Source organism: Echiichthys vipera (assembly GCF_963691815.1).
Source record: "Echiichthys vipera genome assembly, chromosome: 7".
Lineage (NCBI taxonomy): Eukaryota > Metazoa > Chordata > Actinopteri > Perciformes > Trachinidae > Echiichthys > Echiichthys vipera.
The window spans coordinates 13277403-13300226 of record NC_139832.1 but is presented as its reverse complement, the minus strand read 5'-3'; the positions used below and the strand labels follow the sequence as shown (position 1 = coordinate 13300226).

The 22824-nt window shown below is 38.0% G+C and overlaps 3 protein-coding genes across 3 annotated transcripts; 2 read left to right on the top strand and 1 right to left on the bottom strand.

The window, feature by feature from the left end:
- The first annotated feature begins 525 nt into the window (after positions 1 to 525).
- ints14 (integrator complex subunit 14) lies at positions 526 to 5935 on the top strand. Its single transcript, XM_083916511.1, has 11 exons — positions 526 to 797; positions 1522 to 1629; positions 1777 to 1932; positions 3077 to 3195; positions 3300 to 3442; positions 3536 to 3628; positions 4024 to 4168; positions 4307 to 4440; positions 4810 to 4928; positions 5536 to 5601; positions 5688 to 5935. The coding sequence occupies exons 1-11, from the start codon at positions 576 to 578 to the stop codon at positions 5919 to 5921; spliced, it is 1539 nt and encodes a 512-aa protein (XP_083772637.1). The 5' UTR covers positions 526 to 575; the 3' UTR covers positions 5922 to 5935.
- An 831-nt stretch (positions 5936 to 6766) lies between these two features.
- On the bottom strand, positions 6767 to 10473 carry hacd3 (3-hydroxyacyl-CoA dehydratase 3). The gene is made up of 11 exons (XM_083916512.1): positions 10159 to 10473; positions 9313 to 9355; positions 9153 to 9226; positions 8888 to 9052; positions 8700 to 8745; positions 8452 to 8562; positions 8204 to 8331; positions 7992 to 8104; positions 7215 to 7321; positions 7009 to 7140; positions 6767 to 6898 (listed from the first exon to the last, which is right to left on the bottom strand). Exons 1-11 carry the CDS (start codon positions 10234 to 10236, stop codon positions 6822 to 6824), a joined length of 1074 nt encoding a protein of 357 aa, XP_083772638.1. The 5' UTR covers positions 10237 to 10473; the 3' UTR covers positions 6767 to 6821.
- On the top strand, positions 10468 to 17068 carry ppcdc (phosphopantothenoylcysteine decarboxylase). The gene is made up of 5 exons (XM_083916513.1): positions 10468 to 10675; positions 12442 to 12537; positions 13496 to 13624; positions 13737 to 13905; positions 16559 to 17068. The coding sequence occupies exons 1-5, from the start codon at positions 10532 to 10534 to the stop codon at positions 16645 to 16647; spliced, it is 627 nt and encodes a 208-aa protein (XP_083772639.1). The 5' UTR covers positions 10468 to 10531; the 3' UTR covers positions 16648 to 17068.
- Positions 17069 to 22824: the final 5756 nt, after the last annotated feature.

Here is a 22824-nt window from a genome sequence, read left to right as displayed (position 1 = left end):
TAAGCCAGATGCATTAATGTCCAAATAATTTAGCCCCCCTGTGGATTTCTGGGTCGATTTTTCAGCACACGAACATGAAAATGTCCAAAGATCACATCGGAACTATTTATTCCACAGTCACCCGGACGGAAGTAGCGGTGCACATTACAACACAAACAGTGGATGGCGAGCGAGACGTTGAATGGCACGTATATGTTTACATTTGTCATATTAATTACCCACTTTATAGTTTAATTTATGAATAACTATCTCCTCACACTTATTAAATAGTAACCACAGTTGTTCTCCCGTTAGGTTTCCTGCTGTTGCGTTACACATTGCTAGCGTAAGTTAGCCGAGCAACTAGCCAACATTAGCTAACAGCCCACTCACTGCTGTGACATGTTTTCTTTTTAGCTTTTAACATCCTTAAAGTCATTGTTCCTTAACATGCCCTCAGGAGACTGGAAGACACAAAATGTAACGCTAAGTTTGCTAACTTCTTTATCATTTTTCTCTCTTTGTCTTCAGTGGGAGCACGTTGAATGGTATTGGAAGTCTATTGTATTATTGGGAATCTGTATAAACAGTGAGCCATGCCTACCGTGGTCTTAATGGACGTGTCTCTGTCCATGACACGGCCAGTGGCGCTGGATGGCAGCGAGGAGTTTCAGAGGAAGAACCTGGCTGTTCACGGACTCAATATGTTGTTTGAACACATGGCCTCAAACTACCGCTTGGAGTTCACATCACTGATGGCATTTTCTTCCCTGTGGGAGCTTTTGGTGCCTTTTACCAGAGACTACAACGCCTTACAGGTAAAAAGATAAGACAATCCATTATTAGCCCTACAGTGGGTATTTTTGTCACTACATTTTCAGCACAGCAAAAGAGGATAGTCCAAATAACAAAAGCACCAATAACAGATGCAAAATATATTAATAGAATATGCTTACAGTAAAATGTGAATTTAACAGTTAAAAATAGATAAAAACTGTAAAAGCAAAACATTTGCTATTTTTAAGTGTAACATTTGCTGCTTCCCCAATGTGGGACTATTGTTGTTGTTATTATTATAACCTTTATTTAACCAGAAGAAACCCATTGAGATTAATAATCTCTTTTCCCAGGGAGACCTGGCCAGGACAGGCAGTAGCAGAGTTACAACACATAGTTACAAACAGAAACACAAAAACAAAAACTATAGAATACAAAAGGGCAACACAATTTACAATACATCATCTCAATTACAAATAAAAGTAAAGGAGCCATTTTGCTACCAAGAACAATTTACAAACATTAAAATAATTGACATGAGTTTGACATAATTTCTTTCATTTTTTATTTAAAACCAGATAAAAGAATGATTGCACTCAGTTTAAAGTCATAAAGGATTATTTAAATTAAAAAGTGCATCATATGAGAAGTCAACCTGAGTGATTTCCTGAGTCTCTACCTGAGTTTGACCTCAGAGAAAAAGAGTCTGACTTTGGAGAAGAGTTAGGGATGATCTAATTCCAAGTGACATTTTTTTCTGTGCAGGAAGCTCTGAGCAACCTGGAAGATTATGACAAGACCTGTGTTGAATCAGCACTCAATGGAGTTAGTAATGTGGTACAGCAGGAGTGGGGCAGTGCATGTCCCTGTCAGGTAATTGTCTCACACCTTCTGATTTTTTTGTCGATTAAATAAAGCTGGTGACATGCAGGCAATTATTTTTTCCATAGTGATTTCAGTCATCTGTACCTATTGAACCTATTTTGTACATGATATGTACCTCCTTTCTTTATCCTATAGGTGGTGCTGGTTACTGATGGATCTCTTGGTATTGGAAAGGGTTCCCTTCGTCACTCCCTTCAATCACTGAAGCATCGTGGGGATGATAAGAAGTTCCCACTTCCTTTTCCTTTTCCCACCAAAATGTTCATCATGTCTGTAGCCAATGCAGAAGAGGTACTGGCTGATTCAACCATTTATGTCTATTTACCTGCATCTTGATCTGAACACATTTGGTGTAAAACCACAGGGGAAACCATGCAACGAGAAGCAGCTGTTTGTAAAAAAGGTCTAAAGTGATGGCTTCTGCTGGGCCTTGAGACCTTAAGTATTGTTGAAGAAATATTGGGATGAGAAAATGGAAATTTGACAGCTGTTACTGTCATTTTTGAGCCAAGGGATTTAGGATTTAGGGATTTATAGTGATGAGTATTCATGACTAATGAAATGTCAGTGACTGATATTACACTGACTTCTACATACTGGTATGGTTATGGGCGCACCATCTGTTTAGATGACTTATCAAGACTACATTTTAGAGTTGAGCATGCATCGTTCCCTGAATTGGGATGTAAGTGATCTTCAGTGGACAAGAATGTCTGCACATCCGTTTAAAGTTCTTTGCAAGAGTTATACTTGTAAATTAAAGCTTCAAGCAGCAATAAATGGGCCCTCACATCTGGTCCCCGTCTTATAAGCCTTGCTAGGAAAGAAGACACTTCTCCATATTTACCAAAGTTACAAGTTAGGACTGAAATGTGTGCTAAACACTTGATGGCAGGACATCATCGGTGCATTTAAGAAAGGTGATATCTTTAGGTGCGGACTGAAAATCACAGATAATACAGTGTGATACAATTTGTATCCCCTTAAAAGTTTTGCTAGGGAATAAGAAACTTCTCCATATTTACCAACATTACTAGTTCTGATGTGAAATATGTGCAACATTAAACACTTGCTTGTAGGACATCATCTGTGCATTCTAATGAGGGGGTACATTTTGTGGCAGACCCAAAAGTGCAATTCATTGGGGAAAGGAATAAGAAACGGAGCAAATCCAATAGGGCCTTCGTCTGGCCGCTGCTGACGACGGTACTCAGGCCCTGATAAGAATATTTCTCAACATGGGTTTTGCATGTTGACGCACTTAAAGCAGTGATTTAAGTACCAAAGCCAGTATTTAGGATGAAATCTTGGGATAATTTTTTTCTTTTATTCATTTCGCTTTTATACATTTTTTTCTTCAATATAACGGTTGCCACTTGGAAGCGTCCATGTAAAATTAAAGCTTAAAGCCGCCCCCTGTCTTCTAAAATTACAGTTACAGATGACTGATGCCATGGACAACCTGGAGGAGCTACTTCGTCTCAGTGGAGGTGATGGGCAGATCTTCACTATGGAGGGACCACTTTGCATGAAGAGTGTACAGGCTATGTTTGGGTATGACTCTTGATGGGGAAATAATCCAGAAAAAAATTACTTTTCATTTCTTTATATGTTTACTTAGGTGCCTTTGGTAATTGTTTGTCTTTCTATGTCTTCAGGAGGCTGATTGATCATGCATACTCTCCCTTCCATGCTGTCCTGCACTGTGGGAACTTGTCTTCAGACGTTCAGGTGTTCCCTCGGCCTGAGCCTATTGTGATGGATGAAGAGGTGGATCCCATGCCCCGATCAATCAATAATGGTATCTAGCTGTCTTCAATTTTATGATTTATAATAATTATAGTAAAACTTTTCTTCCCTTTAACACTACTTCATTCTGTTATACTTGTTTCAGATTTGGAAATTGTGGGCTTCATTGAAATTGCTGACATTTCCAGCCCTCCTGTTATATCCAGACACTTGGTCCTGCCTATTAATGTCAACAAAGGTTGGTATTGAACATTTTTGCTGTGTTGTTTCAAAGAAAAACTCAACATTAATAGGCTTTTGGGGTAATATCCAGATCGTTGAAGGAGCGTATCCTTTAAAACTGATTTCCCCCGGCATTTTATGTCCCAACACTTAAAAAGCTCTTCCCTGCTTCAATAAAAATAATAACTATGGTTTAGTATTCCTCTTTATAACAAGGACAAGGTGTTAAAATAAAGATAAAACAATAAATAGCTAAATTAAGTGTTTTTAAACAGACAATTTACCTTTTACTTTTAAATAACCTTCATATTTAAAATAAACATGTCTTTAAAAAAAAATACAGAAATCAATGAGACTTCAGTATGTCAGATTATTGTAATTTAAATGTATTTTATTGATATTTGATTTCAGAGGTGGATGAAGTTGGCACAGGAGCCACAGATGAGCTTGAAGAAGAACCCTCTGCCAGTCAAGTGGCAGGCAAAAGTCCTAATTTTTGTGTACTTTTACATGGAAGCCTTAAAGTGGAGGGCATGGTGGCACTTGTCCAGCTGGGGTGAGCTGCAACATCACTGTTTTATATTTAACATATTTGAAAGTTGTGTAATATTGTGTTTAGAATTCAGTGCATTTAAATACTAGTCACCTGCATAGTAAAACAAGTTCATGTAAAATCTACTTTGCTTTTTTCCAGGCCAGAGTGGTACGGCATGTTGTACTCCCAGGCAGACAGCAAGAAGAAATCAAACCTTATGATGTCTCTGTTTGACCCTGGACCAGAGCCTCTGCCTTGGCTGGGCAAGATCACACATTTGGGACCAATATCAGGTAAACCTTCACCTCTACTGGTTTCTCTGCAGACACATGTCAAACAAGCAGACAGCAAGTTTTACAGACAAAAAGTCAACATGTTCTCTTTAGCATACTGTTCATATACTCCATAGTTTCCTCTGCCTAAATGCATAATTTCAAGATTATGTCATAAGTTACATTACATGCCAAACATGTCATGTAATGTAACTTATGACACACTAACCCTTGCACAGGTAGATGATTGTTTTTTTCCCCCTGAAGACCGAACGCCTCTTTGTATGTGTTCATAATCAAGCAGTTAATCATTTACAACATTTTTATTTATCTGGCTTTGGTCATGATACGGACTTCACTGATGTTTCATGACCTTCCTGGTTATTTCAGAGGCTGCTGAAAATCCCTATGGAGAGGACGACAGTAAAAGTCCGTTCCCTCTGCAGCCCTCGGTCAAACGAAGCTATGCCCAGAATGTCACTGTGTGGATTAAGGCCAGTGGACTACAGGTAGAGTAATATCACTGTATAAAACCACCACTGTTCTTCTTTGGAGAAACAACAGTTTCAGTTGGTCATAATTCACTACTGTTGTTTGTGTACTGTTCTGTTCCCAAAGTCCACATGCCATGGTACTTCAGAGAGACAGTTTTCCCCTAATGCATTGCAGCTAGGACCTTTCACAATAGTAATCACAGTCATACTGAGAGATCATGTGCAGTGAAGTAAACTTTGCAGGCTCCCATGCAGCATTTAGCACTCAGACATGACCTCTATGTAGTGGAACTTGGTTAATACATGCTGATGATACGGCCATCTCATATCTGAGTTTGACTTGTAAATATCATTCACATCCACATCCAACTCATAAAAAACGAATATGGACGTTTCATATCAGCCAAAGTCAATACAATTACACCTAAATTACATGGATATGATGTTATATTGTAGATGCACAGTATTTTAACCCTCACACAACCAACTTTACATGAACACTCGAAAGTTGTTTTTCCATAACCATATGTTAAGTTTGAATCGTGATTATTCCGGTCAGTCAAAATATATTTTGAGGGTTATTTCTAGTCATTATTGACTTATTTATGCTTTTGTTCTACAGACTGATGTGCAGAAAATCCTGAGGAATGCACGGAAATTGCCAGATAAAACTCAAACCTTCTACAAGGTAAATCTAACTGAAAATGCCTCTGAACTATCATGAGATTGAACTACAGTCTTCATAATTTAAATTACTGTATTTGAATCTTTTAGGAGCTGAACCGTCTTCGGAAGGCTGCCTTGGCTTTCGGTTTCTGGGAGCTCCTGAAGGGAGTGGCCGATCTGCTGGAGAGAGAGTGCACCCTGCTGCCAGACTCAGCTCATCCAGATGCTGCTTTCCAGCTCTCCCACGCCGCACAGCAACTCAAACTGGCCAGCACCGGGGACTCCCAGTATGCTGCTTTTGATCACAACATTGCTCCCATGCACACTGACTTCTCCAGCTGAGCCACGTCTGAATGAGTAAAAATGGACTAAAATATAGTAGCCTCAACCTGTGTAGACCAAAGCAGTGACAACATCTGTGTGCTTAATTTGTTGAACTCATCAAAATGAGTCAGATTAATGACTCTTTGTCACTGCCTACACATGGCAAAACAGGGTGAGGTGTTTGTAAAATGTTAGCGTGTACATATTTTTTTTACGTGTTTCTTTGTAGGACCTTTTTCACAAATTGACCAGATTTAACATTTCCTTTTTATTCATTGTCAATAACATTTACAGGAAACCTTTGGAATGACCAGTGTTGTCATTTAAAATTCAGAAGACCTGTAGCGGGGTGAGGAAGGGATACAAATTCTACACAGCAGGCTATTATTGAGCAGGAGGGACATAAAAGGTTCTCTGTATTTTAGCAGTCACCAGTCTAATTTTCCCTGAGGTTTGTGGGACAGTAAAGGAATTTGGAATGATAACAAATACAGGATTTGTTGAATGTTGTTGCTTTCTACCGCAAATGACGACCGCAGCTGTATCACTGGTTAAAAAAATACAGAACTCAACCAACATTAAAAGGAGAAGAAACTATCACACAAGATATCAAGTTCTGTGGCTTATCATAGCTCTTCAATAAAATGCAAAATACAACCTTAACATCTAAGAGAAATAAATCATCAGTAAATGAGACAGAGTCAATGCATCGATTAAATACTGATCGAAAATCTGTGGGATGTTCGTGTTGACCACAAATTAAATTATTTCAGTAAGCAAACAGGTTGTGGACAAGAAAAACATAACAAAAATAGACCTGATTTGACTGCAGCATGGTTTATAAGGATCATTTAAAACATTTTATCCAGAAATAAGCAGGCAGCAAAGGTGTTTGAGGTGTGCTGTTGGTGCTGAATCTCAATTTGCTTTCCTCTTTTTAGTACGGAAACGCCTCTTCCTCTGCTTGTAAAGATGACGAAAGTTGATAAAAAGTCCTGAAGAGGGGGCAGGAAACCAAAATCTGATATCAGAACAAAAAAGCCACTGACAGTAGAACATATATGCTCAAAGATATATATAATTAATGTTTTATCTATAGGCTTACCCAGAAACATGAGGACAAGATAGATGTACAGGAAGTAAGAGAAGCTGATGGAGGTACCAACGGCTTTCGGCAGAGGAATGCTTAAGAGTTTGGTCTTGTCAAAGATGGGAATGGATTGTATCACAGCAACCGCTACATGGGATATGAAGCTACATTTTAGTACTTGTATGTGAATTATTAGTTCTGAGAGATGTAAACAAGCTCACCTTCAGCTACAACACCTAATGGGTACAGTGGTATCCAGATAGTGTACCGCAGCCATGTGAGAGTTTTCCACTCTGTGTCGAAACAGCCCAGCATGTAAAATGGATACCTGAAATTGGACCATCATGCTAGTTTTAGGGAGGAAACAAGACATGTTGCTAATTAACTGGTAAATAACAACCCATCTTTGTAACAATGTAGCCAATATGACCTGCTGTTATGCTGATTATTTTGTAACACCAACTGCTGCACCCATCTGCCGCTTAGTAAACCTTAACCTCAAACCTTGGTTGATTTGCATTTTGGCCTTTTGAGGGCAGTGTGCTTGTTGTGTCAATGCCAGCGATGCCACACTGCAACAGTTTTACCTTTCATTCTAGGGCTGCAAATAACCATAATTTTCAATATCAGTTAATTATTGTATGCCCTACAGTACACACTGACATCATCATCATTAAGTTCCCTGTTTTGTCCAAGTCAGTCCAAACGCCAAAATATAAAATTTATTTTAATTCAATCCCATGAAAAGCAACACATTCTCATATTGGAAAACCTGGAACCATCAAATGTTTGGCATTTAATAGAGTATGTCTTATATTTACGTCATTGTTTAAACATCTACATCTTCCGCAAAATCCAAAATTCAGCAGAAGTTTATGTCCTTTTAGTGTTGTTGTCGTTTAAATATATTGGCTTTATAAAGAAGACTGCTGAGACTTTACTAAGCCCAATCACATGACTGTTCACCATGAACAATGACAAGGCAGATGCATACTTACCTAAAAATCTCAATGGCGCTCCACAGATAGAAAACAAAGAACACAACTGGCTGATTGTGCATTTCTTCCAAACTGCCAAAAATGATGAAGAGGATAAAATTCCTTCCAACAACCTGGAATAAAAGCCACAAAAATGAATACTTACACTTGAAATGTATAGCCACTCTGTTAAATGGGGGTGTCGGCACATCAACCCAATGAGCATCCCATACCTGTATGAGAGTTGGAATAACACCTGACCGGACTACACCAAAAGCAGCATTGATGACCTCTATCGCTGCCAGGATCTGGCAGAAGAACATCATGTCTGATATTGTGTGAAATGTGTCGTAGAGAGAATCTGAAATGAGAATAGTGTTGTAAATGACCAGTCTAGACAGGTTTTTGAGAAGAAAATGATCGAAGAAGGAAAAAAAAACAATGAGAAAATAAAAGCCACAGCAGTTTTATATTTCCTCACCTCGGCCAAAGATAAAGAGCCGCACGGTCATGTTGACAAAGATCCATGAAAACCCCAGAAACTGTACCAGGTTGTATACAAACAAAAATGCGGTTTTCAGGCTGACAAACCCTGAAAAAAATGAAAGAAAAACAAAACAGTGAGGCAATAAACAAAAGACCACCATCCAAAACAACAAATGCTTCTGGTAACAAAACCTTTAACAACTGTAAAGAAAAAGACGTGCATCCAGAAAGATTTGTACTCACCTTCCTCTTTATGCCTTGAAGCCTTCAGCCTGTTCCTTTTCGCCTCCTTTTAAAAGTAAAAAGAAAACATGTATTTAATGTTTGCCTTTGGTATGAACAGTACACTCAGATGTTTGGGAATATTGAGTCTGTTATTTAATACAACTGTCATGCATGAAAATGTTGCACTGTAAAAACCTGAATCTCACCTTTTCCCGGATATCCATCTCAGCATCTGACTCATCCAGCCAGCGGTCAAAGTCTGGTGCCAGGAAGACTGGTTTGCGCTCCTGAAGCGCCAGTCTTTCCCACCAGCCTCGCTGCGCTTTACGCACTGTAATATTCACCTGCCGCTGCGTTGACTTGTGGCTCACCTAGACACAGAAAGTCCTTTAATGAGCACAGTCAGCAAAACTAGAAGGCGTAAGAAAGGAGCAGTAAATGTCGAGGACTGATTTTTAAGTGTTGACCTACCTCTGACTTTACTGGCAAAAGAAACTCCAAACTGAACTCGTATTCATTTTGCCCTTTTGCACCATGGCCCTGGGCTACACACAGAATACCACAAAAATATTACAACTCATGAACTTCTTAAAACATTTTGATAGTCAGATGAACATGAAATGTGTGTCACCTCTAAACAGAATCACTTTTTCATGTACATGGACATCAATATTCTGCGAAAGGAAACAGAGGCAGATAATGAGCTTATACTTTCTCATACAGAGTGAGAATTCAAGAATGATATTACATCCTGTGCACAACACAGCTGAACTGAGACAATGATAACACATTCAAAAGACAAGATCAAGATTGAATTACCATACCAATTTGTTTGAGGAACTTAAGGAAATGAGCCCTTTCACACTCAGTCTCCACCCTGAGTCCGCTCTTGTTCATGTTGCTATTTACTGTATAGACAAATACACAGTATAGCAGTATACAGAGCTCTATAAAAAAACAACCTATATGACACAGTTCAGCGAAGAGGGTGCTTCCTGCAGCCTGAGGTTTGGTGACATCTTTGAGCGAGGTAACACCTGTCCTTTCATAATTAATAACCTCACCTGTGGGGCGATAATGTCAGGTAGAGTGCCCAGAGGACTTTAAAATAACTACAACTGACTACACACACACATTTTCAGTAGGTGTAGAGCGAACAAACCTGATAGTATGTTTTTATTTGCACATGTTCTAAAAGAAAGGCCCAGATATATACACGTGCAGAGCTTATCTTGAAAAAAACTTGACCTAAAAGACAATAACGGGTGTTAACAGGTGTTGCAAATATCAACTATGACCTGAAATGATCTATTTAGGCCACCATCCAGTATGCAAAATGTGCAGCTACCCTGCGGTGTAGCATTTACAAGACACGACACCTCCATTTGCACGTTCATATTTATCCTAAGAGGCATTAAAAAAGTACACGAGCAGCAGCAGCAGGTCCTGTCTGTCAGATACACTCTTGTTGTCTCACCTGAGCGTCTGTCAGCTCTACTCGCAGGTAAATATCTTCATGGCGTTGAGCCCAGTAAACAAGTGGTGTGAGCGGCATTGTTCCGTTTTTCAGTAGAGTCTGTTTTAAACAAATATCAGGCTTCACGAACAATGAGTGAAGTCTCCTCGCTTCATGCTAGCCGTCGTGTAAAAGCTCCATCAAGAATATTCTGCAAACGCGCGCTCTCGCCATCTGTCAACGTAACGACGTGCTCGTGCAGGAGACAGAGCCCGTTGGTTGCGTTCTCTTCTGATTGGCTGGCGGTGAATATTTACGGAAGCAGTTGGGTGGAAAGCGGTTTAGTGGAGCGACACAGCAGTTCTGCCGACCCCTTCTTTTGTGATATGCTAATATGCAGACAGACGAGCATGTGTCCGCTCTAGAAACGGATTTGTTGAAGTCTTGCGGGACATTTCGTATTCTCGTTGGCGTCACGGGAAGCGTCGCAGCCTTGAAAGTTCCTCTTTTGGTTTCCCAGCTTCTTGAACTCCCTGGGGTGAGCTGCTTCGGATTCATGTTTTTACATTCAAAGCCTGCTCTGCTGTTTTTTTTCTTCTGTCTGCCTCGGTTCCTTATACACCAACTATATGCCCACACCCTCACACACACATTATTGTTTCTCTGTACATGGCAGCGAGCACATAAACTCACTGTAACCGCAAGATGGAGATGTTGCAGCTGTGTAAAACAACACATCAGTATAATGTCATTGTCATTATAGTCCCGCTATACTTAACAACTGTAGTGTTATGTTACTTTCAGTCCTTTATGGCAAGAGTTTTAAACATTTAATCCAATCACACTCCAATCTGTAATGACATTTTAGATATCAATACCATTTCTCCTAGTCAAAATGTAATTCTTACTAGTCAGAATGATAATTAAAGATAGGCACAAAGACATTCTTACTAGTACAAATTACATCACTTTTGCTATTCATGTGTACTGGGCTTTAAATTCTAGATATCCACAATTACATTTTAGATTTCTAGAATGAACATCTGGATATCTGTGATACAGTTGTACATATCCGTAATGCAGTTTTTACTAATCAGAATGTATTTTGGATAGTCATTATTGTGTTATGGATTTCTAGAATGGTTTTTAATTTGGGATATCTGAAATTAAAATTATAACTAGTAACAATTGGATTGTAGAGAACTGAAACGGGAGTTTTTCCTACAATAATATTTACATTACAGATATCCAGAATGTTCATTGTAGATATCTATAATGTAATTGTGGATATCTAGAGTTGAAAGTTCAATACACATATAGGGCAAAAGTGATGTAAAGGTCATTGTGGCTATCTGAAATGTTCTTTTTGATTAGGAAGAATTGGATTACAGATATCTGAATTGCATATCAAGTCTTGCTTTTAAATGTTAAAACTACATAAAAAAACAGTGACTCCAGCCTACAGTTACTAAACAGAAATAGCAAAGGCTGCATATGAATGGAAACCCATTCATATAGGCTGTCAAAGAGAAGTGAAAACGTAGACTAAGTGACACTTAAGGGAGGTATCTGTATAATTGTGTGAAATACACTGGAGATCATCATAATTTTGCTCACTGTGTCTTGGTTGTTTTTTTTTAAAACATGCCTGCAGTGGTATAGGCACAGCAGAAAATTATATCAAATTCTGAACAATAAAAAATAACAGTATTTCAGTCTAAATCAATTATTTATAATTTGTTCCCTAATCTTGATCGGCAGTGTAAAGACAGCATTAGGGCTGTATATCGTTATACTAAACAGGTTTGAGAGATTATTCAGAGGTGTAACCACCCTTAATATTTGCATGAACAAACTCACTTAGTAATTACACTAAGTAATGAATGTATCTTAATATGATAATAGTGTATAATTATCACCGCAAGTGGCAGTTGTTGGTTTAAACCCTACCTGGGTCAACAGAAGGAAGATGTTACATTTCCAAAATCAAAGCCACAAGCAGCATTGAGATGGTTATGGTTTTACAAAGAACAGCAAACTCACTTCAGCTGGTTCACTTCTGCCTAAAAAAAGAGTGAAACGAATCACACTTGATTCATCATTACAATAGGTCCTCAAAGTCAACTCATCCTACCTGCTTTTATCAGGGGTTTGAACCCTAACTAATGTGTAAGACCCATCAAATGGTCTGTGAGATACAGATCAATTACTTGCTGTTTGTAGGTGTCCTCTTCAGCACAATAGTAATACCTAATGTGCTTTTAAAAATCCATGTGACTGTCACTGTTTTTTTTTCTGCTTTAGGTCGATGTAAGAGTAGTCACCACGGAGCATGCCAAGCACTTCTATAATCCTGCAGAGGTTTCAGTAAAAATCTACAGTGACAAGGATGAGTGGGAGGTAACGATGAACTTGTCAAATGTCCTAGCCATTATCAACTGACGATCTATAGAAGAGTTTCTCAAACTTGGTGCCACCGATAAACTGACTGGATTTTGTAAGATTTATAAAATTGATATTTTGAAATGAAACAGATATGACATATCATAACTGACATTCATGCAAAATCCCATTAAGTGAATCGAAGTGTGGCATAAGTTATCCTATAATCACTTGACATCTTTCAAGTTGCTGAGGTCAGGAGAATGTTGACACATACACACTTCTCATGCACATTCATCATGACAGTTGCATGCATGTAGTCATATAGTTAAAGTAATGTTTATCTGTATCTATCATTTGGATATGAGCCCCATTTGGTTTGAATCTACTGGGAAGCCCAAGGAAATGGGTCATACCTGAAATACTATATAATGGAGGCCCCAAGGAATGTGATGTTGTCTAAAAGTAACCTATGTGAATAAATCACATATGACATGAAGGAGACTCCCCAGAAAGTAGATGATTTCCAGATGTGGGTCCTCAATATATATATATATATATATATATATATATATATATATATATATATATATATATATATATATATATATATATATATATATATATATATATATATATATATATATGTATATGTATATGTATATATATATATATATATATATATATATATATATATATATATATATATATACAGTATATTGATTAGTGCTGTTTTGCTCTGAGAGAACGTCTTGGTCCATCTCCATTCAGTGCTGAATTAAACCTGAGGTCAGTGGCAGAAGTCAACTTTGTGTCTATTATTTGTGTTCAATTCTTGATCTCTGGGCCCCAAATTCTTTCCTCACAGCCAGAAGAGATTGAAAATCTCTGGCCTAAAATATCATGCATTCCACAAAGGAAGTGGGGAAGTGAGTATGTTGTTGGTTGTGTTCCTAAGGGCATGTCTCTGTTCTAGCTGTGGACCCAGAGATCTGACCCTGTGTTGCACATTGAGCTAAGGCGCTGGGCAGATCTGTTTGTCATTGCCCCCCTTGATGCCAACACTCTTGGGAAGATTGCTAATGGAATATGTGACAACCTGCTGGTGAGAACATGACATTCTTATCTGATTACCTACAAAATGTTATGGCAAATAATAATTTATTCCATTACTTTTCTGAAATTATTTGCAATTGATTAGTCCTTGTCATTGGCAGACATGTGTGGTAAGAGCCTGGGATACCAGTCGCCCTCTCCTCTTCTGCCCTGCAATGAATACAGCTATGTGGCAGCATCCCATTACAGCCCAGCAGGTATCCAGGCTCACAGAGTTTGGATATGTGGAGATCCCTTGTATTGTTAAGAAGCTAGTATGTGGAGATGAAGGTGGGTATTAATACCAGAAAACAAGTATTTATGTCTGCCTTATGACATCTCAGAATGTAGGACCCTGTTGTGTTAATCCAAAACATTATGATCCATGGGCAGCATGAAAAATGAAAAGAAATGACCTAATTAATTCTAGCATCAAGTACTTCCATTATATAAATTTTAAATGTATTATAGTCCTTTCGATTTTATTATCACCTATTTTTAAGTATGCTGGCCGATTATGAAATAATGAATCGCTTAAAAGATACGGAAGACGTCTTCAAGGGCAGTAAGTGTAAAATAAGCAGAATTAACTAAATGCAAGGCAGAGCAGAAACAGACAGATGTATTAGTAATGGTACTGAAAATGAGTTGACAAGTAGTGTGTAGCAGTACAGGACACATTATATGACATTAATGCTGTGAGACAAATGCACAACCATGGAGTGGAAAAACAGGTTCCAGAGACAAGTTTCTCTGCCTTCATCAAAAATATACACGTCAACTTAATACTAAAAAAATCCTCCTCCTGTGGTTTGGGTTCTCACCGTTCTGCAATGATGTAGAAGTGTTCTCTGGGGTTATTATGTCTGCTGTGTGGTTTCAGGTGCAGCAGAGCACAAGTCTGACCACATATTAAACTTTCAACCTGCGAGGGCAGTGAAATATGGCTTTTCAGTCTGGTTCTCAGTTGCTCTCATATAAAGATAAATGTAAGACAATTTGTGAATGTCCACCCTACTTATTTGGAAACACTTTTCAGTCACCTTTCAATTGTGTGTACCACAAGTTATATCCTACACTGTTTCCATAAACCCTGTTCCAAGGGTTACAGTACAATGCAGTTAACATTTTCACTCGCTAACCAGTATGCTATGTGGTTTGCTGGGATTCTAATGCATAGGATGTGTTATCAATTCACTCTGTCATCTCATTCATTACTTCCATTCTTTGCATTCATTTGCCCTGTTTGAATTAGGGCAGTATGTTCTATCTGTCTGTTCAGTATTCTTTATGTGGCATAGCTATAGCTTTGACATAGCCTCACCATAACATGCTTTAACATTAGTTGCTATATCTATATGTTATATATATAAACCTTGTTATCTTATGATTGATTAAACTTCTCTACATTTTAGTTTGTCAGTTACCTTGTGCATTTGATTAGAAGATAGTTCAAATTAAAGAGTAGCTTTTTATTGCACATTTGTATTTGGATATATTCCAAGAGGAGTATCAGCCCTAATAATTATCTTCTATAATCATCCTGCTTCAGCAAATATTCAGCAATGGTTTTTATCGGTTTCCAACAAAGTGAAATGAGATTGGCCCAAGGGGTAGGCTGGGAAACAACTCAGTCATGCACTGACTGGAATGCAAGGAAGGTACAGTAGAGGATAAACTGTTGTCAAGAATATTGCTTTGGGGGAGAATACATTTCTGTACAAGTGGTTCTTCAAGGATATCAACAGGCTGCACATTGTTATGTGCTTCTTTAACTCCTTGGCTTTGTCAACCTCTTTCTCTATCATGTGTCTTGCAACTTGAATACAGTATGTATGGTTCAGTGTAAAACAAGACAATATGCTAATCTGCTGACTTTTTTGTACTCACACAAACTAAAACTCTAAATGTGGAAGCTGTTGAAGAAAAACAGTATTTTATACACAGTATAAATCATACAGAAAGACATGCACACATCACTTTGAGATACTGTCATATTGATCCAACAAAAGTGGTCAAAATGTACAAATGAAGATTTGGATGTTTGTTTGGTGGACTGTCAGGTTCAAGCAACCTAAAACATCCAAAACTTAACAAAAGAGAGAAAGACAAGAGTTATATATTTTACTTGCAAGGAGAACGGACAGAGATGCGTTCAGTTACAATCTCCTATCGCTCTGAAGCACACTCTGCCGAGCCCTTTCTTTTTATTTCCTTTCGGTGGTTCCTAGTTACAATATGAGTTATAGCTCTAAAGGTGAGGGGGCACACAACTGCAACTTGTCACATATAAACAATTCATTATCTTTATGAGTTTACAACTCTAAGGAAGAGGGGGCACATGTTGCTGGTCCTTAAAACACGTCCTGTCTTTAATCAGATAAGCAGTGTCTGTGTTTGCACAGATACCTCTTTTGGGGACTCAACAGCAGTCGTGCTTATCTGATTTCTTCTACCTGTAAAACAACTCTACACAAATGAGCTGTTCACACACACACCAAGTAAGGTTAAATTATATGTAAAGGCAATTTGAGTAAATATGAGATTACTTTATGCACAGTTATTCCAACATGGACAATAAAGTTAAATTTTTCTGCGGAAGCTTCACCGTCAGAGCCATAGACTAATAGATATCTGTTCTGAAAAACATTTACTTTAAGCAGTTGCAGCAGGAAGCATTAAGGTTACATCAACGTCATAAGATCCGTCTCTGCACACAACAGCTCTCTGATAGGGCTGTGTCAGATAAGAGATTAAGATATGCAAACACTGGGAGTTTGCAAGAGTATATGTGTATTAAAATGTTTTTGGGAGTCTCGAGAATGTGCATGAGACCATGTGTATGTGTCTTCTTCGTATCGTTGCTTCCAGGCCTCTGACTGCTAATTTGTCCTTCTCTACAGAAGGTGCTCGTATAACTTTGTAATTCTCTACTTTGTTGCAGGTAAAGGGGCCATGGCAGAGGTATTGACCATTGTCACGGTCGTCAAACAGTATCTTCAGAAACCAGATGATCAGAAAACATGCACGTGACATTTTATCATACATTCAGCTGACCCAATAAAACAAATAGGAAATAAGCATTATGACTTAGTTTAGTCATATAGTTTTGTTGCATTTACAAGTATCATCTATTCAATCGTAACATGATTGTGTTGTTGACGTGTTGTTGTGTTGTTGGAAAGAGACCACCTATCAGCTGATCTTGCAATTTAAACCCCTCCATTTTTCTGCAGAGACATATTCATCTCAAAATTACATTGAAATGTGTGATAGCATGTTTCTGTTGCAGCCGTTCATTAGTGACACGTCATCAAGCTTACGAGGAGTAGTTGGGGGGGGGGGGGGGGACAGTTAATGCGTTGACAGTTTTTTGTCTGAGACTGATTTCAGGTGGTATGGGCATATCATTGTGTTATGTCAAATTACTGTATACATACTAATTAGGGTCAAATAGTCTACCTTCCTAAAAAAGTAGGTGATGTCAACTGTGACACACCACTGTGTCACAGTGGACATCACCTACTTCCAGAAATGGAAAAACACTGTCTGTCTAAAGTGAAAGAAACCTGGATTAAACAATGTTTGCTAATAAGACTTTCAACCATGTTTGTGAATGTTTTATTTTCTAGATTTTTATTAATAGCAAAATACATCACAAAATGTGGAAAATGTGTGAGAGATTAGGTTTCATCCACATTAAGCTTTTAAGAAAATCATACCAAAAAAAGTAAAATCTAAAACAAAAGAAATAGTGCAAGATATAGGGCTAAAATATATTTATAGAATATATATTAAGTTATATAAATTGTGTAGACAGTATTGCAAATTAATACAACTGAATGGGAATAAAGAACCATATATAGGACCTCTAGAAGCTATGTATACAGAGGTGTAAGAGGTTGTGAAACACTAAAAGTATATCAAGGTAAAGTGACAAAACGGATAAAACAAGAAGAGCAAAGTTGAAGAGCTTGAGACACGTCACCATTTGTCATTTGTAGAGAATTCAAATGTTCACTGCTTAAAACAACAGAGGTGTACTTCAGCAAACTGGTAACAATGCAATAAAATGCCTTTAACTGCATGTACCTATTTATTCAGACATTTTATTGTGAACAGCATTCTTCTTATTTGAGCCGATATAAGCTATCGTGGTTCCTATGGGGTTAATTATGTGAGACAAAACAGCGGAAACTCTTTTCCCACAAGGGCCTCTGACAGACTGGTTTTACTGCAGGATGCATAAAAGTGTCAGCTGAAGTAGAGGATGTCCCAGGCTCACTGATCATTTGATACGAGTAGTGTCTTATTTTAGTGAACATACACTTTTATTTTTGCAACCAATATGTCTGTGTGATATTTTTGAAATAGTTCCTTATAATAATATTGGTGCTTTGATGTTTTAGATTATATACAAAGGAGGGGTAGGTGTATTTTGCAAAGTGCTTTTAACCTGACTAAGCAGCAAAGGTCAAAAGTGATGAAACCCATGGTTCACAACACATAGTGTTAGACAAGTTTATCATGAAAGCCATCCATCTCCAAACAAACCAGTCTGGATTGTGTCAAGAGAAGACAGACAAGAGAAACCCAGACAATGGTTTGTTTACATTAGAGAGTGGAAGCAGATGGTAACAAGTGACTTACTTGCAATAAACTGAAAGGAACTCAACCTTGTCGGTGGAGATCTTGGAGGTATGTCTTCCCTGCTATATTATTATGTTGGACAAGTAGTACTAAACAATATAAATACTCAAACATTGCCAGACATAAAACAGTTGGAAAACAGATTCAGATACACAAACAAAATCTACGTGCATCAGCACTGTGTGTAGAAAGTTGATTCTTTAATTCTTCTTCTTTATACATTTTATTGTTCTACAGCACTCTTGAAGTCACGTGCATCACCGGTGAATCATCGATTGTATTACTTTGTCATCAAACTGTAAACATGCCCTCATTGCCAACACATTGAAATGTCTCTTCCCCGAGAGAGTCACCCCTTGCTTTACATGTGTGCTGCTAATGTTTTATTTGCCTATTATCTTCAGATACCGGTAGTCATATTTTATCTTAGTTTATGTCCTTATTCAAGGGAGGCATGGCAAATTTGATTTGCAAATCACCGGGGGCATTGATACTGTTGTGCTGTCGAGGTTGCAGCACATGGCGCCATGTGAATGGCTCTCCAGAAAAAACTATCCTTACCTGAACCATAACTTGTCCTTCTGCTATTGGCTGCTTACAGATTCTGTTAATGATGCCAAAGGAGCATTACATCAGCCCCACCAACGAAGGGAGTGACACTGACACCTTGACAGCTCTGTGGAGGAGTGTTGGCCTGCAGGTGTACCTAATGGGAGTAACAATATGTTCTCACAAGTATGGACAAATTAAACAAACAAAAAAGCTACAGATAGGCTGCAGTTAGAAACAATGTGAAATGTTACTCAAAACTGTACTTTCAAGACTAAACATTCTACTTTTCTCTACTACCACTTCAACAACCTGTTTAATAAAAGATGTCTACTTCAAGAACTCGCTGAACAATCTCCCAAAAGTGTGATAAGTCTCAGGTCTATCAAAAGTCTTTGTTTTGTCACGTGAAAATACATGCAGGACAAAACTGAATACCAAGCATTTTAATATAAACACTACTGTAAAAACATAGACAAGAGACTGATCCTGCAGCATACCACCACAATCCCTACACTGCCTTCAATCTTCACTGTCACTAATCACTTGTTCACCTTAGTGAATCATATTTTTAAATCCATCCAAATAGGCTTGCAATACCTTCTGATGTAAGTCACTTTATTTAATAATTTTAGATAATTGTATAGACCTGAGAACCTTCATGGTTCAACAGTCACACAACCAGCGTGCAAGAACAACTCGAACAAACTGCACCAGAAACTAGTCTGCTGTTCATTTCATTGAAATGGTGCATCATAACTGAAACTACTTCTGCCAGTGTGTAGAGTGGGGACAAGGTAAAGTAGTTACTGGACTGCGTACTGAAGTTGCAATGTTAACATGACAGGAGAGATGTGAAGTAGTCTTAAAGCTTTAACAGCAGCAGTGGGACTGAAATAGTCAGGTATCCTACTGAGCATGCCTTTCATGCTTTTTTTTTTTTTATCAAGAGTTAAATGCAAAGAAGTACAAAACAATGAATTAATCAATTAAGTCATTTATTTACTATTTCAACATACGAAAAGGCAAAATATTGAGCAAAATAGAAAATTAGTAATTACTCAAATGTGATAGACTCATGTACGTTAAATAATAACTCCAGTTAAACCATTGTTTGAAATGTTTACTTTGAATATGTAAATTGAGAAATATAAAAAATAAAAAGCAAAATTATCGATCATTGAAGACAGAAACAAATACATACAAAAATAATTTAAGCAATAAACAACATGGACTTTAATTCAATTCATTTACATATTCAAAAAAGCAGAGGGAAGAAGTATTTTTATAGCATTAAGTGTTGCATTAGAGGATTTGTTAATTGTAGATGGAGGGTTGCATTGGTATGAATAGAAAGTTGCATTGGTATGAATAGAAATGAAATATGCATATGCATTACCTGAGTAGTATGGTGGAGACCTGAACAAATACAGATGATACAGACACAACCTTGTCTTTGTCTGGTTTATTAGAGCTTTTGCAAAAGGGACAAACAAATACAGTCACATAGAACCCGCATTGGATTGAAAATGAGTACAGAGTTAACAGTCACTTATATACAGTAGTCTTTGTCTACTCATAGCAATAAACAAATAAAGTGTACAGCAAAATCAAAAGTGTTAGATTTCCAGTGTTGGTGTTGTTTGTTAAAAACAGTGTCAATTCAACATTTGTTCAGTCTAATTCAACTATCTGAGAGTTAGTTCCTCAAAAGGGTTGGTGTTAATCCAGTGAGTTAAATCTAAGCAACTCACTTAACAGAGTTGCTCCAAGAATTTCAACGTATCTGTGACGTAACTTTATTTTTGTTCATTTGACTCAACCGAGTATCTTTGTGTAAGAAACGCAGCATGTCCATTTAACAATACTTTTCATGCAGTAGTAGGCTATTTTATATGTGTCGCTAATAAGTCTCACAGAGTCCCGTCTGCACCGTGACCATAGACTGTGATCATGACAAAGTCTAATGTTATGGCTAGCATGAATGTTGTATGCTATGTTTTGATGGGTGCATTAATGTTCCTTTTGCACAAGAGTGTTGATGAATATCCATAATTTGCTTAACGTGAGTATACACGTTTGGATTAAAAAAACACACTGATGTGTGTTAAATTTTAACCATTGAGAGTGTTGTTCCAACTGTTTAACACTTTCAAAAGAGTGGTTTTAACTCAATCTAGAGTGGACCAATATAGACACTTTGAAAGTGTTGAATTTAACTCCTATGGAGTTTAATTAACACTTCCAAATTTGCTGTGTGTCTTTTATTAAGACTCGTCATTCTAATGTAGCATATCCAATCATTCAAGACCTCACCGTCAATGAGGTGGATTATACTCTCTCTACATAACAAGACCACAGTGACCCTAAAACCATGTACTTCCCATTAAGGTTTCAAGAGTGTGGTAGAAATCATATTCCATCTTTAGAGACCTCATCTATAATGAAATGATTGTATTGTATGCATCTACAGTGAGTTGGTTATAGCGTATGCATCCCTGTACAACAGACCCATAGAAATCCTCTTCCTACCTCATTAGTTCAGCAAAGATCATTAAAGCATCATATTGACACAGTCATGGATATAGCACAGTTGCACTGAGGTCAGACAGAGTTTCATTTACTCAGCTGCAGGTCACTGCTTCCTGCCCTCTTGTGATGTAGACTGAAATTGGCCACTACAAGCAGCAAGTCATAAAAAAGGACAGACTTCAGAACGCCGACCGCATTGCACAACACATACTTTTCATATGTATAGTCTGTACTGTACAAACATGGAACATGCTTTACAGATGATACTGTCTGACATAGTATAGCCACACCTATCTCCACAGCGTGCCAGTGTCTCATGTGTCTCCTGCAACTCGATCAGTCTTAACGGTTTATGGCCCCTGGGTATGTTCACAAGTGTTTCATCAGAAACTCCATCCCGGGAGATCACCCGCTCTATTCCCTGGCTAAGTTACCACAACTCATCTGATTGACCAGCAGATCAGACTTTAAAAGTGGTAAACACACAAGTAGAATAGACATAATTCCGTTTGTCTTGCACAACATTTGACGTAATGTACTTTATATATATGTATTATGTGTACTTGATATACATATTGCACTGTATGTTACACACAAAAGTCCTGTAAAACATTGATACTTTTGTTTAACATCTGGCTGTGTGAAAGGTAAATCTTGTCTCACACGGAACAAAACCAACTGGCAAGCTATTTTACTTTAATCTGTGCCGGTGCTCTTCCCTCAGTCGTGTATTTATTATATATTTACAGTAACAGCAGGAAGTTTCACTGAGGGAAATAACCCTCAAAGAGACAGAAAGACTACAACAACAGTAAATATTAGTCAGATCAGGAAATAGGCGGCAGCAGATCACCTCCAAAGAAAGTAAACAAATCAATCATTCTGTAAAATCATTCACTAACTTAATCACCAGCAAAAAAAAAAAAAGGGGGGGGGGGGGCTTCTGCTGGTGATTGCCTCATTTTGGGTGTTTGAGAATTTCTGTCCCTTTTCTGAAAAAACAAAACAAAGGCACTGTATGTGTTCAATGCCTTTTGTGTATGTTTTATGTTGCTGTATCCATATGGCACACTGTAGCCCCTTAAGGCTTTGTGTTGTTAGCCTTAAGCTGTAATGCCATGGTAACTGGAAATAGGGGAGATGTGAAAGCGCTCCGTAGGGGAAAAGCTGCTGTCTTCCCTCCTCAGTCAAACCCCCCCTGACGAGCATCTCTTTACCGGCGAGGCCACAGGGACTGATGGAAGCCACCAACTTGTCTAGACCAACCTGTGGCAGTCCCACTGGACACACAAATTAGCCTCCAACGCACAAGTGAGGAGGGACTGTATGATGCAAGTGCAACAAGGAATGAACTCACTCAGAGGGTGAATCAAGGAAGTGGAAGAATTTAGGTTGACAGTAATGTGTGATTGCCTGTAATGATCTGCTGCTAAACATACATTAATCTCGTACATTAATCTTGTGTATGTCAAGGCTCAC